The sequence below is a fragment of the Mustela nigripes genome, chromosome 12, assembly GCF_022355385.1.
Source record: "Mustela nigripes isolate SB6536 chromosome 12, MUSNIG.SB6536, whole genome shotgun sequence".
Taxonomy (NCBI): domain Eukaryota; kingdom Metazoa; phylum Chordata; class Mammalia; order Carnivora; family Mustelidae; genus Mustela; species Mustela nigripes.
Window position 1 is genome coordinate 157,014,366 of NC_081568.1, and position 14,505 is coordinate 157,028,870.

The 14,505-nt window shown below is 46.2% G+C and overlaps 1 protein-coding gene across 1 annotated transcript; it reads left to right on the top strand.

Moving 5' to 3' along the window:
- The first annotated feature begins 1,616 nt into the window (after positions 1-1,616).
- Positions 1,617-2,582, top strand: LOC132027681 (olfactory receptor 11L1). The gene has a single exon (XM_059416439.1). The coding sequence runs from the start codon at positions 1,617-1,619 to the stop codon at positions 2,580-2,582; it is 966 nt and encodes a 321-aa protein (XP_059272422.1).
- The last annotated feature ends 11,923 nt before the right edge of the window (positions 2,583-14,505 follow it).

The following is a 14,505-nucleotide window of genomic DNA, read 5'->3' on the forward strand; positions in this document are numbered from 1 at the left end:
CTCAGTCTCTGAGAGTGGGGCGCAGGTCCTAAAGCACCAGGCTGGGCCTTTGTGCACCTCTCTCAGGGGAGGATGAGAGGCGAGTTCATCTCAGGCTCTGTAGCAGGGCTCGTGTGTTCTGCCATCTGGCGTGGCTCCCATACCCTCACAGGAGCCAGACCCCACACAATCTCGGGCACGCTGGCAGCTCATTCTCTCTGGCTCAGTGCCAGGGTAGGCTGTCCTGGGACCTGGGACTTAAGCCCCTGTTCCTAGCCACCCCGATTCCCACAATCCCTCCCCCCCAATGATCCTTTGCTCTTTTGGAGTCCTCCAAGTTAATGCTGGTCCCCAGATGCAAGGCACTCTCGCTTGTATTAGGGGTATTACTTTCCAACTGGTCGCCTCTGGTGGCTCCCTCCTCCTTTTGTTTATCTTCCAATATCAGTCCTCCATTCCCACTTCACTTTACCTGCCCACTGGCGTCTTCTGCCCCTGTAGAGACCCAGATGTGTATAATTCTGATCTCAGGCTGATTTCATGGGTGATTGGAGTTCTTTGGTAGGTAATCAGCTCACTTTAGGGTATAGGTTGAAAAGGTGCCTCCTCCTAATTCCCCGCCATCTTGTTCCTCCAGGATTTCAGGTTTTTCTTCAGAACAGTAGGACCTTTGCTGAAGATATAGATACACAAGAAAGTGCTGGGAATTTGAAAAGAGAAAAAAAATTACAAGAACTAGGCACTCAAGAGAATGGAAGAGTAAGTAGCTGAAAAAAAGGTGGAGTCATTGTTCCACAGCATTAAAGACACTGAAGTTCTTGATTATAAATTCTAAAATGACAGTATTTTGTGTCATCTCTCATCTCTTTAATTGCATGGAAGCTCGTGAATGGTGGGTGGATGTTGCTTTTAACCAGGACCAGCTTTGACAATGAATGGAAGGAAAGCAAAGGGAAGGTGACATATTTAATGTATACAGGATACATGCTCAATGGCAGAACATGGTATCCAACTGGGCAAGAAAGGACACTGATGGAGGTAAAGGTCAGCTCACACAAAGCTTCATACACACACACACACACACACACACACACACAGATTGAACAAGGTATCCATAAATATTGTTTGAAAGGAGAATGAACAAGCTTCCCCAAGATGTCATAGGATATATGTTATATCTGACTTCTATATCAGACAAAACGCATATGCAAGAAAAGAAAGTCATTGCATCCATTTGTTCCTGCTTAAAAAAAATTGTTTTTGTTATTCTTAGTTCCAAATTTGCTTTCTTTCTGTTTTGTTTTGTTATTTTTGTTTTGTTTTGTTTTGCCCTGTTGTTTCTGCTTTTGTTTTTATCTTTGGATCTGAAACTTCTAAATTTCAGAGAACACAAGAAATGGAATTTTCTGATGTTCTTTCCAAGACCTAACATCCACATTCAGCTTGTGATATCTAAATATTTTCTTATAAAACCAAGATGAAATTGTTGTTATAAAAAGCTTGTCCTTATAAAGCATTGCATTCAAAGATCTCCACTATTAAAAAAGTAACCTCTGAACTGCTAAACATGAAGAGCTACAAATATTTTTATGGTTTTTATATAGTGATTTTCCAAAATGTTTTCTTTTCCACAGACAATGAAGCCCCCAAATGTGTCCAGTGTCACTGAATTTCAGCTGCTAGGATTCCAGAACCTTCTTGGATGGCAGACACTGCTCTTTGCCATCTTCCTATTCATCTATTTTCTCACAGTCACAGGAAATGTTGTCATTATTGCAGTGGTGAGCCAGGACCAGCGGCTGCACTCACCCATGTATGTACTTCTCAAACACCTCTCATTTCTGGAGATCTGGTATACATCCACCATTGTGCCCCTTCTCCTAGCCAACCTGTTCTCTCACGGCCAAGCCATCTCCTTCCCTGCCTGTATGGCACAGCTTTACTTCTTTGTGTTCTTTGGGGCTACTGAGTGCTTTCTTCTGGCCATGATGGCCTATGACCGATACCTGGCCATCTGCAAACCACTCCACTACTCTTTCCTTATGAGTCCTGAGATCTGCACCAAGTTGATGGCAATCTCCTGGTTGACAGGTGTAGGCACAGGATTTCTGCCCTGCCTAATGATTTCCAAATTGGATTTCTGTGGTCCTAAGCAGATCAATCATTTCTTCTGTGATCTCCCTCCCCTCATGCAGCTCTCATGTTCCAATGTGTATGTCACCAGGATGGTCATTTTCATCCTGTCAATTGCAGTGCTGTGCATTTGCTTTCTTCTTACACTTGTGTCCTATGTTTTCATTGTATCTACCATACTGAGAATCCCTTCAGCATCTGGACGGATGAAGACCTTTTCCACATGTGGCTCCCATTTGGCTGTTGTCACTATCTACTATGGGACCATGATCTCTATGTATGTTCGCCCCAATGACCACCTGTCACCTGAAATCAACAAGATCATTTCTGTTTTCTACACTGTGGTCACCCCACTCCTGAACCCTGTTATATACAGTTTGAGGAATCAAGAATTCAAAGAGGCAGTTAGAAAAGTCGTGAGAAAAAAGTGTGGTATCTATAGAGTAAGAGTGAAGGGGGGTTTCTGTTAGGTAATTAAAAAATATCACATAGTGGATTAATTTGGGGAATATGTGAGTGGCAAGTTCAGAGCCTTCAAACCAAAATGTCATCGTTGGCACTGTGTGGAATTCCACAAGCCATAATGAAAGAGTTTCATCATGGTCCCTTGCCAACAACTGTTCAGAAGACAAATAGCCTCTATTAAACCATTTTTGGGGCAATTTTACCCTTTGAGTCTTTCATCTTCTGCTGAGAATCTAATTGTATTATTTGAGGGATGTTGATTTCACACATTACTTTCAGATTTTACAGATTTTCCTCCTGAGTTCATAAAGCATGCATGTAGAAAGTTTTACAACTTTTAAGTACTGGTAGGAGACTGGCCTTATAGACTCAGTTCCTGGTGCTATTGGTGACTATTAAATGCCTGTGGAATGAATGAAGGTATATAAATAATTACTGACCTAAATTAACTTCCAGTGACAAGGACAAAGAAGGGTTTTTGATGTGCCAAGAATTTAGATACAGGAATTTAATTTTGTAATGCTTTTTATTTTATGGATAGGGAAGGAAGATGCCAAAGAGAGGGAGGCATAAATGAAGGGAGAGGGACAGGTGGAGAGGGAAGAAAGAGAAACACAAAAGAAAGAGGAAGAAAGGAAGGGAGGGAGGAAGTGAGGGAGGAAGGAGGTGGAAGGAAGGGCAAGAAAGCAAACAGAGAGGGGAAAAAGAAAGGGAAGGGAATAATAACAGATGGTAGTGGAGGAAGGAGGGAAGAGAGGAGTCAAACTTTCTTTTATTCAATGTTGGGGTTCCCTCGGAGGGGTGGAGGCAACCAGACCAGCCGGAGGCCCCTTCCCGGGGCTGAGCAGGATGGCGAGTGTCGCGAACCCAGACGCACCAATGGATGACACCAGGCTCGGGGGATCTGTCGAAGCAGGATCTCGCTTTATTGAGCAGGGCAGCGGCTTATATGGGGTGAGGGAAGGGAAGTGAGGTCAACAAAGTGGGGGCCAATGGGGATGTGCTGTGTCGGCGGGAGTTGGGAGAGACACGCCCTGCAGGGGGTGGAGGCTCGCGGGAAACGAAACTGATGGGAAACCGAAACCGCCACTTTGGCGCCTTTGTGGTCGGCCATGTGGGTTCCCGATCTGGAAGAGAAGGCCACCCGGCGCCATCTTAGCCTCTTGGGGCCCAACATCTCCCCCTTTTGTTTTTGTATGCATGACTTCTGTCTTAGGTCGCCGGCGGTGGGCCTTCAGGCTTACCCGTCATTGGGGAATCACACTGCTTTGGTGTACCCCCTGTCTTAGGTTGCTCTGCATCCCCCGCCGGTCTTACCCGTCATTGAATATCATGCCTATATGGGGGTCTGGTCCTTGACCTGGCGTGGTTTGTTCCTGCAAGGAATCCCATCTGCCATAGGTCGTGAGACTATTGATGGGGCCCCTCGTAGGACTCGTCGTCACGGGTGGCCAGTCTCTGGTATTGAACATGGACGTTCATGAGTTGAATGGCCTCCACTCTTTTTTTGACGAATTGGGCAATCTTATTGATAATACAGGGGCCAAAGGTCAGCAGGAGAAGTAGGGTTAGGATGGGCCCCAGGAGGGGGAGGAGAAAGGGAAGTAAGCCATTAAAGCTTGTCCAGAAGGGGGAGGTCATCAGGGCGTGGCGGCGCTTCTCTAGGTCCTCCTGTAGCTTCTTGATTTTGTCTCGTACAATACCCGACCGGTTGGCAAAGAAACAACATTCCTCCTGTAAAAACAAACATATGCCTCCCTTTTCGGCTGTTAATAGATCTAAGCCTCGCCGGTTTTGGAGGACTACCGCAGCCAGCGAGTCCATCTATGTTTGGAGGTCAAGGATGGTCTCCAAGACTGCACCCAAGTCATTAATCATCTGTCGGGATAATGTGTTATAGTAGTGGAGAGAGGTACCTATCCCGGCAGAGCCGGTTGCAACTCCCGCAGTGATCCCTAATCCCAGCATGATGGGGATGGCCTGGATGGCTCTTTTGGATCGCCCTCCGAGACGATCGAAGGCAGGAATCGGAAGGCTCTGATTGTTGGGAATAATGTTGAGATCTGGCAGAAGCCAAGCTAAGGCACAAAGGCCAGTCCAATGAGTGGGGAGGAAGCTGAATGCCTGGTCCCCACAGACGAATACAGTGGCATTGGGGGGGCAGAGTTGAGTATTGTTTACTGTGGTGTTTTGGTCACAGTAGCTGGGGTCAATAGCCCCGAGGTCAATATTTGAGCCATTGTCCGCTAACGGGGGCGCCCAAAGACAGGTGACATTAGAAGAGAGGGGGGATATGTACACATAGTCTCTGGGAGGCCAAAGAGGGCAGTTCGTGGTGGGAAGGAGCAGGGAGACATTGGCGAGGAAAGCCTGGGCCAGTAGGGGCCCATTCTTTAAGCATAGGCCAGCGCGAGTGACTTGTCCATGAGCCAGCAGAAGAAGAAGCAGTGCCACCCAAGACATCCTGATTGGTGGGCCTATGAATCAATAAGGGGAGGCTCCTCAGAGGGCGGTAGGCCCTCTGGGTCAGAGTTAACAATCTCCTTCACCTCTGGGAGGTACTTAAGGTCCCTGGCAGGCACCCATATGGGCTTCTTTTCAGAGGGTGGGAACACACATCCAAATCCTCTGCCTGCTCTGAGGAGGGGGTTGGGCCCTCTCCATTGGCCCGTCAGGGGGTCTTTCCATCTAACCAGGACAGCGGGATGTGGGGCTGCAGTGGCCCAGTGTCTCTGGAATGCGGATAGGCCGTCTGATTTGGAAAAATTTAATATATTTAGGGTAAATAATGCCTTCTTAAGCTGGTCGTGTGGGGGGAGTGATTCCCCCTTTTGTTTTTGTAAATGGTCCTTAAGGGTGCGGTTTTGTCTTTCTATGATTGCTTGGCCCCTGGGATTATAGGGGATTCCTGTGGAGTGGGAGATATTCCAGGTAGTAAGGAAATCCTTGAGGGCCTGACTAGTGAAGCAGGGGCCATTATCAGTCTTGATCTGTTCTGGGAGTCCTAGTGTGGCAAAACATTGTAGGAAGTGGCTAATGGCATGTTTAGTCTTTTCACTGGCGTGGGCCGTTGCCCAACACGCATGTGAGTGGGTGTCAGCAGACATGAAAACATACTTAAGTTTACCAAAGGAGGGGTAATGAGTTACGTCTGTTTGCCAGAGGTAATTAGGGCGTAGCCCTCTGGGGTTGCACCTGGGTCCCTGGAGTGGGGGGACCTGCAAAAAAGGCTGGCAGGATTTGCAGGTTCGAATGATCTTTTTAAGATCTTTGACGGGGACCAGGGGGAAGCGGTGGTGGAGTCCCCTCCAATTGGCGTGGGTGAGTCTATGAAAATGAGTGGCCTCCTCAACGGAGTAACATTGGGGGGTAGACGCAAGTCGGTCGGCCAGGGAGTTTCCCTGTGAAAGGAATCCTGGAAGTCCCTGGTGTCCTCTAAGGTGTTGGACGTATATTGGGTTGGTTCTCTGTTTTAGAAGGGTACGGGTCTGGATCATGAGTGGGGTAATGGGGTTAGAATCAAGTCTAATGTGGGCATCAATCAGATTGGGCAGGAGATTGACCACATAAAGGCTGTCTGAAAACAGGTTGAGGGGACCTTCAACTCTGGAGAGAGCTAGGACCACAGCATATAGCTCTTTGAATTGTGCTGATCCCTGTACCTCATGGGTGAGGGATTCTTGAGGTGTAAGGCTTCCCTTGTTGCTAGGATGAGGTGGGAAAATTACTGCTGAGGCTCCTATCTTGCCTCCATCTGTGAAGGCCGTGTGATAGGAAGGGTCTGCCCGGGGGACAAACAATGTGGGGAACTTCCATGGTAATTTACCGACGGAGTTCATCCATTTATAGGGCCCATAATGACAGTCTATGTCGCCAGTGAACCCTTCTAAAGCTATGGCTACCCTTACATTATTGCGCTGGAGCCAGGCAAAGTCCTGAATTCTATAGGGAATAATAATAGCACTTGGGTCCTGTCCAAAAAGATGAAGTGAGTTGGTCCTCCCCTTTGTGATGCAGTCAGCGAGTTGGTCCATTGTTGCATATACCCGTGGGGTGCCCCCCACCAAGAGGTGGATCCATTGGATGGGTTCCCCCTGTTGGGCAAGCAACGCAGTCATCAGGGATTCCCCCGGGAAGATGTACAAAACCAGAGGCACAGAGGGGGTGAACCGCTTTAAGGTGGACTTGTCAATGGCCTGTTGAACCTCAGTAAGTGCTTGGAGGTGATCAGCGTTCAGAATGATGGCAGACGAGAGGGAGGAGCCCTTGAGCAGGTCAAATAGGGGGGTGAGTCTCTCGGTAGAGATTGAGATCCATGGCCTCATCCAGTTTATTTTGCCCAGGAGTTTTTGTAATTGAGGCAGGGTATATGAGGACTGGATCTGTAATTGAGGTCTAATGGGGGATACTGTGTCCAGGGAGAGCAGGGACCCAAGGATTTTAAAAGGGGGACCCTTTGAATCTTTTCAGGCGCAACCTTAAAACCATGGCGGGCCAAGACGGAGAGACATTTAGAAGTGAGGAGATCAAGTTGAGATGGGTCAGGGGCCCCCAGGATAATATCATCCATGTAGATATAGAAAAGGATGTCTGGGTCCCTAAGAAATGATGCAAAGACTCGAGCCAATATATTTTGGCAGATTGAGGGGCTATTAGCCATTCCTTGGGGGAGAACGGTCCATTCAAATCTCTGGTCGGGCCCAGAGAAGTTAGGAGCGGGCAGGGAAAAGGCGAATTTTTCTGTGTCGTCAGGATGAAGGGGAATGGAGAAGAAACAATCCTTAATATCAATGGTGGTAATTAAATGGTTAGATGGAATAGCAGGGATCCATGGGAGCCCCCTTTGAGGGGTCCCAAAGGGGATCATCCTGCTGTTCACTAGTTGTAAGTCCTGTAACAACCTCCATGAGTTGTTAGACTTTTTGATGACAAAAATGGGGGAATTCCAGGGGCTAAGAGATGGGCGGATATGCCCAAGGTCAAGCTGTTGTTGTACCAGAAGGTAGCAAGCAGTGTGGAGTGAGGGAGGGAATGTGGAGCATGGGCAAGGCCCAGGTTTTCCTTGTGATGTAGGGACGGTTCTGGGAGCATTCCAACAAACGTATGAATTTACGGCCCCAAGGCATTTATTTCCATCTAGAGATGTTAGTAGAGTTTTTTGGGTCTAGCGGAGGGGCCGTCAGGAATGTTTGAGGCGGGAGTGGGAGACTTCTCTTGTGGCTTGTCTGATATAGTCGGAGTGGGCATCCCAGAAGGGAGTTTGGTTGCCTCGGATTGGGAAGGGGGAGGGGTGCAAGATTTCGGGGGGCAAGGTGACTCCTTAAGCCCCTTTGGGGGTCTGGGTGGAAAGCAACTCTTTAGTGCCGCCAGAGTACCCAAAGGGGGTATCTCCCCCCTGTTTACATGGGCTTTATGGATTAGCTGTTCAATACGATCCCACGTGTCCCAATCAAAAAGGTTACCTTCCGGAAGCCAAGGAGCCACCTTAACAAAGGCCTCCCATGTCTTAAGGGCTTGGGAATTGGTGAGGGAAAGACCGCAGCTTCTCAAAAGGAAACGCAGGGATTTGAGGGCAGGGTCACTTTTGGAAGATGAATGCCCCATAATTTATGGGGGTACACTCACCCGAAGACCGATTGGCCCATCAGCGAGAAGAACGAGGAGAGGGTCCTCACACGGGGCACCAGTTGTTGGGGTTCCCTCGGAGGGGTGGAGGCGACCAGACCAGCCAGAGGCCCCTTCCGGGGGCTGAACGGGATGGCGAGTGTCGCGAACCCAGACGCACCAATGGATGACACCAGGCTCGGGGGATCTGTCGAAGCAGGATCTCGCTTTATTGAGCAGGGCAGCGGCTTATATGGGGTGAGGGAAGGGAAGTGAGGTCAGCAAAGTGGGGGCCAATGGGGATGTGCTGTGTCGGCGGGAGTTGGGAGAGACACGCCCTGCAGGGGGTGGAGGCTCGCGGGAAACGAAACTGATGGGAAACCGAAACCGCCACTTTGGCGCCTTTGTGGTCGGCCATGTGGGTTCCCGATCTGGAAGAGAAGGCCACCTGGCGCCATCTTAGCCTCTTGGGGCCCAACAATTCAACCAATATTTAGAAGACCCCTGTTACTCCTGCCTTCTATCTCATTTGTAAATTCTACAACTATCTCCATGCCCTTTATATGCAGTCCTCTTTCTGCAGTCTGATTGCCCAGGGACACAATGGTAAAGAAACTGCCAAGGGATATTTGGTCTGAATGGAGCCTCTAGTATTTAAAGAGAATATATATATATATATATATATATATATATATATATATATAATGTGTATATAATATAATATACACTATATATATAATGTATATAATATACACTATATAGTGTATATGTGTATGTGTGTATATATGTATGTGTGTGTATACACACACACACATACATACATATAAAATGTCTTACCCAAGGAGAAATGTATTTATGACTATTTGTGATGTTTGCTGTGAAACAATAGAGTATAAGCTGGTTTATCTACATGGAACAGTAAGGTCTGAATCAACATAGAGTGTTATGAATGATTTCTATGTTTATGTTGTACTTTAATCTACACTTTACAGATGAGGAGAATAAGAATGGAGGTGGTATCCTAGGCAGGGAGCATGGTGTGAATGTCAGGAAAAGAAGCCTGGGGAACATGGGGATGGATCATTGAAAGCCCTATAAGGATTTTTGGATTTTACACTGAGACAAATGATGGATTATCAAAGGGCATCAAATAGGAAATGGTATGATATATTTTGCATTTGCAAATCTCACTGCTGTTTAGAGAGAGGAGTGACAGAAAGCAAGACCTGCTGGTGTCATAGCAGTAGCCCACATGGGATAGGAGCTTGGTTAGATTTTAGGTTTGATGATGCCTCACAGATAGTAAGGCTAGGCATGAAAATTCTAGACTCATTCACTCATGCCCATGCACTGGGGTCAGTCTCTAGTCTCTTCCCAGTCCAATAGCCTATTTGTGATATGTTCCACATCAATCCCTGAGCTTTAGGGGTAAGTGCACTTTGACCCTTTGGCACATGTTTTTAATTCTTTTTACCTTCATTCTTCCAACCCTTGTTTCCTCTTCCTCCAGAATCTGACCTGTGAGGACTGCTGTTAGTCTTTATCAGATCCATCCATTTCAAACATTGAATAAAAGGAAAATGATACAGTAGAATCTGAGATAGGGCAGGAAGTTGGTGACAGAAAGGAAAGTATCATTTCTCTGAGATTTTGGATATAATATGAAGAAATAATCAAATATCCTATCTTTCATATGGTCATTTATGATAAATATCTCAAAAGCAACTTATGTTTAACCAGACTTGCTATCTTACCAAAAGCTTCTTTCTAATTTTAAGCTTGATAGGTAATTTGGCTCTGTGACCACATATGAAAGATTTCAAAAAATTATTTCAAATGGACATTTGGGTAACATAAATCTGGAGCTTATAGTGGTATCCTGGTTGAAAGTGAATTTTTTTGCTTTGTTTTGTTTTGTTTTACATGTAGATCCTATTTGAAAACAGCATAGCATGCAGGAATTACAAAACATAAATTTTTAGTAGAAAAGAGGAAGCTGAGGGGAACTAAGAAGGAGCAACCACATAAATGGGAGAGCATTCATAAGGTGATTGTACAGACTCTACTAGGGGGAAGAGAATGGAATGGGAATGGGAGTGGCTTGCAAGGAAAGCAGTTGTGTGTATGCAAACAATTACCCTGAGAAATGCACCTTTGAAAGAGTGAGATAAAAGTGAACCCTGAGATAAAACTGGGCCCAGTATTCGAAGTGTCATTGTGTTTCAAAAGAGGTAAGATTTTAACAGCTGAGTAAGTCTGAACACTTCCAGTAAGAGTCCAGTAGTGAGCAAAAGCTTGAGGAATAAATATCCAGGTGATAACTGACAGCCTGGGGTTGAAGAGGGAAGGATCTCAGACAAATGTGACTCAAATCAGCATTCAAAGGGAAAATCATTTATTTATTGTGAGAGACAGAAGGGAGAGGACTTTGCAATCTGATGGGTATTCAAATAATTAGTTAGGACTTGTAGACGTCTTCACCTGTGGACTTAATCACAGGACTTAACCTGTGGGTTTATGTTTTTTGAGATCAGGTAGCAGCTCTCCTTTAGCACAGAGAATGCAGGTCTAGGTTTGAGAAAGGTGATGAAGTCATTCCAAACTCATTTGATAAAATGCGATTGATAGATTTCTAAAGACAGGTGGATTGGAGGCAAAAATGATTGCCTAGATGAAGTAGGATAACACTGATTTATTGCAATGTTGAGTTGCCTGCCTTGTGCACTGTGCTTTAAGACCATTCAGCTGTTTGTGCTCAGGACCATATAATAAAATAGTTCATTTTGCGCTAAGACATAGCTCTGTGGATAGAGTCATATATGTGAAAGGAAAGACATGATGGATTCAAGAGTCACGGATTGTCAGGAAGAGATACCAATATGGGAGGGAAGTGAATCAAACAATGACTGGAAGTACAGAATTAAATAAAAAACAAAACAGAAGGATTGTGTTATAGGATTTTGTTATTTGTAATAGGACTCTCTGTGCTACATGGATAGATAGGAAGTGACGCATAGAAGGTTAGTGGCTTAAAAGACTAAAGATGGTTTCATTTTAGGAGATGACAAAGCCGTAAGTATGGCCATAAGAATAAGTGAGATAGGGGTCGACGGGCAAGCTGCTGCCGTTCCAGCTGCTTCCCGCTGGGGCTGCAGGCTGTCTGGGGTTGGTGGCGGCGGCTCGAGGACAGAGGTGGCAGCGGCCGGCACGCCAGTGGCTGAGCCGGCGGCGGGGGAGGAAGAGGGCGGCCCAGGCTGCGAGCGCGAGCTCGAGCGCAAGGCTGGAGCATGAGCCGGCACCCTCTTCCCCTCCCTTGAGTGAGGCAGCCCGGCGGCCAGAGAGGGATGGGGGACGCCCGCCCAGTCTGAGTCTCCTCCTGGGCGCCTCCATCTCACGCAGGGTTCCTTGCGGGCCTCTAGTACGCACCCTCAGCCCCAGCAGCCTCTGCCCCGCGGGCCCACCCGGGCAAGCGAGGAGGGGGCACCCGCCTGGGTGGGTGGGGCGGGGAGGGTACCTGAGGTCACCTGCTCCGCGGGAGAGGCAGAGGTGGCCACGGCGGTGGCAGAACTGCAGAGCTGCCGGGTCCATCTGACTCTTACCCTCAGCCCGGGAAGTAACCATTTTTTATTGAGGAGGAGTCAAGATGGCGGAGAAGTAGCAGGCTGAGACTACTTCAGCTAGCCAGAGATCAGCTAGATAGCTTATCTAAAGATTGCAAACACCTGAAAATCCATCGGCAGATTGAAGAGAAGAAGAACAGCAATTCTGGAAAGAGAAAAACAACCACTTTCTGAAAGGGAGGACCTGAGGAGAAGTGAATCCAAAGCGACAGGAAGATAGACCCGGGGGGAGGGGCCGGCTCCCGGCAAGCGGCGGAGCAACAGCGCACAAAATCAGGACTTTTAAAAGTCTGTTCCACTGAGGGACATCGCTCCAGAGGCTACCCGGGGCAAAACCCACACAGGGTCAGTGTGGCCGCAGGTCCCGCAGGGTCACAGAAGGATCGGGGGTGTCTGAGTGTCGCAGAGCTTGCGGGTATTGGAACGGGAAAGCCGGCTACAGAGACAGAGCTGACAGTAAGCTCACCACTCCGTGTTACCTTGAACTGGTCGCAGGCTCGGTGAGCTCGGAGCGCGGCCGGAGGTCAGGCAGACGGGAGTGACTGGGTGCTGTTCTCTGAGGGCGCACTGAGGAGTGCAGCCCTGGGCTCTCGGCTCCTCCAGGCCGGAGACCAGGAGGCCGCCATTTGTATTCCCGTCCTCCGGAACTCTACGGAAAGCGCTCAGGGAACAAAAGCTCCTGAAAGCAAACCCGAGCAGATTACTCACACTGGCCGTGGGTAAGGACGGTGTAATTCCGACTGGGGCGGACACTTGAAAATCACTACAACAGGCCCCTCCCCCAGAAGATCAACAAGAAATCCAGGCGAGACCAAGTTCACCTACCAAGGAGTGCGGTTTCAAAACCAAGGAGAGCAGCAGAATTCCAGAGGAGGAGAAAGCCAAGCACGGAACTCATGGCTTTTTCCCTATGATTTTTTTAGTATTGCAGTTAATTTAATTTTTTTCTTTTTCATTTTTTTTTTCTCGCCTTTGGGTAAATTTTTTTTTAAACTGTTACCTTTTTCTATTTTAATGATTTTTTACTACTTTATCTAATATATATATTTTTTCTTTTTTATATTTTTCTTAGGTGTTTTCTTTTTTTAAAATTTTTTTTCTTTTTTTTTTCTTTCTTTCTTCCTTTTTGAACCTTTTTTTATCCCCTTTCTCCCCCCTCACGATTTTGGATCACTTCTAATTTGGTTAAAGCATATTTTCCTGGGGTTGTTGCCACCCTTTTAGTATTTTACTTGCCCCTTCATATACTCTTATCTGGACAAAATGACAAGACAGAAAAATTCAACACACACACAAAAAAAAAGAACAAGAGGCAGTACCGAAGACTAGGGACCTAATCAATACATACATTGGTAATATGTCAGATCTAGAGTTCAGAATCACAATTCTCAAGGTCCTAGCCGGGCTCGAAAAAGGCATGGAAGATATGAGAGAAACCCTCTCGAGAGATATAAAAGCCCTTTCTGGAGAAATAAAAGAACTAAAATCTAACCAAGTTGAAATCAAAAAAGCTATTATTAAGGTGCAAACAAGAATGGAGGCTCTCACTGATGGATAAATGAAGCAGAAGAAAGAATTAGTGATATAGAAGACCAAATGACAGAGAATAACGAAGCTGAGCAAAAGAGGGACAAACAGCTACTGGACCACGAGGGGAGAATTCGAGAGATAAGTGACACCATAAGATGAAACAAAATTAGAATAATTGGGATTCCAGAAGAAGAAGAAAGAGAGAGGGAGCAGAAGGTATACTGGAGAGAATTATTGGGGAGAATTTCCCCAATATGGCAAAGGGAATGAGCATCAAAATTCAGGAGGTTCAGAAAACGCCCCTCAAAATCAATAAGAATAGGCCCACATCCCGTCACCTAATAGTAAAATTTACAAGTCTCAGTGACAAAGAGAAAATCCTGAAAGCAGCCTGGGAAAAGAAGTCTGTAACATACAATGGTAAAAATAAATATTAGATTGGCAGCTGACTTATCCACAGAGACCTGGCAGGCCAGAAAGAGCTGGCATGATATTTTCAGAGCACTAAACGAGAAAAACATGCAGCCAAGAATACTATATCCAGCTAGGCTATCATTGAAAATAGAAGGAGAGATTAAAATCTTCCAGGACAAACAAAAACTGAAAGAATTTGCAATCACCAAACCAGCTCTACAGGAAATCTTGAAAGGGGTCCTCTAAACAAAGAGAGAGCCTACAAGTGGTAGATCAGAAAGGAACAGAGACCATATACAGTAACAGTCTCCTTACAGGCAATACAATGGCCCTAAATTCATATCTCTCAATAGTTACCCTGAATGTGAATGGGCTAAATGCCCCTGTCAAAAGACACAGGCTATCAGAATGGATAAAAAAACAAAACCCATCTATATGTTGCCTCCAAGAAACTCATTTTAAGCCCGAAGACACCTCCAGATTTAAAGTGAGGGGGTGGAAAAGAATTTACCATGCTAATGGACATCAGAAGAAAGCAGGAGTGGCAATCCTTATATCAGATCAATTAGATTTTAAGCCAAAAACTATAATAAAAGATGAGGAAGGACACTATATCATACTCAAAGGGTCTGTCCACAAAGAAGATTTAACAATTTAAAATATCTATGCCCCCAATGTGGGAGCTGCCAACTATATAAACCAATTAATAACAAAATCAAAGAAACACATCAACAATAATACAATAATAGTAGGGGACTTT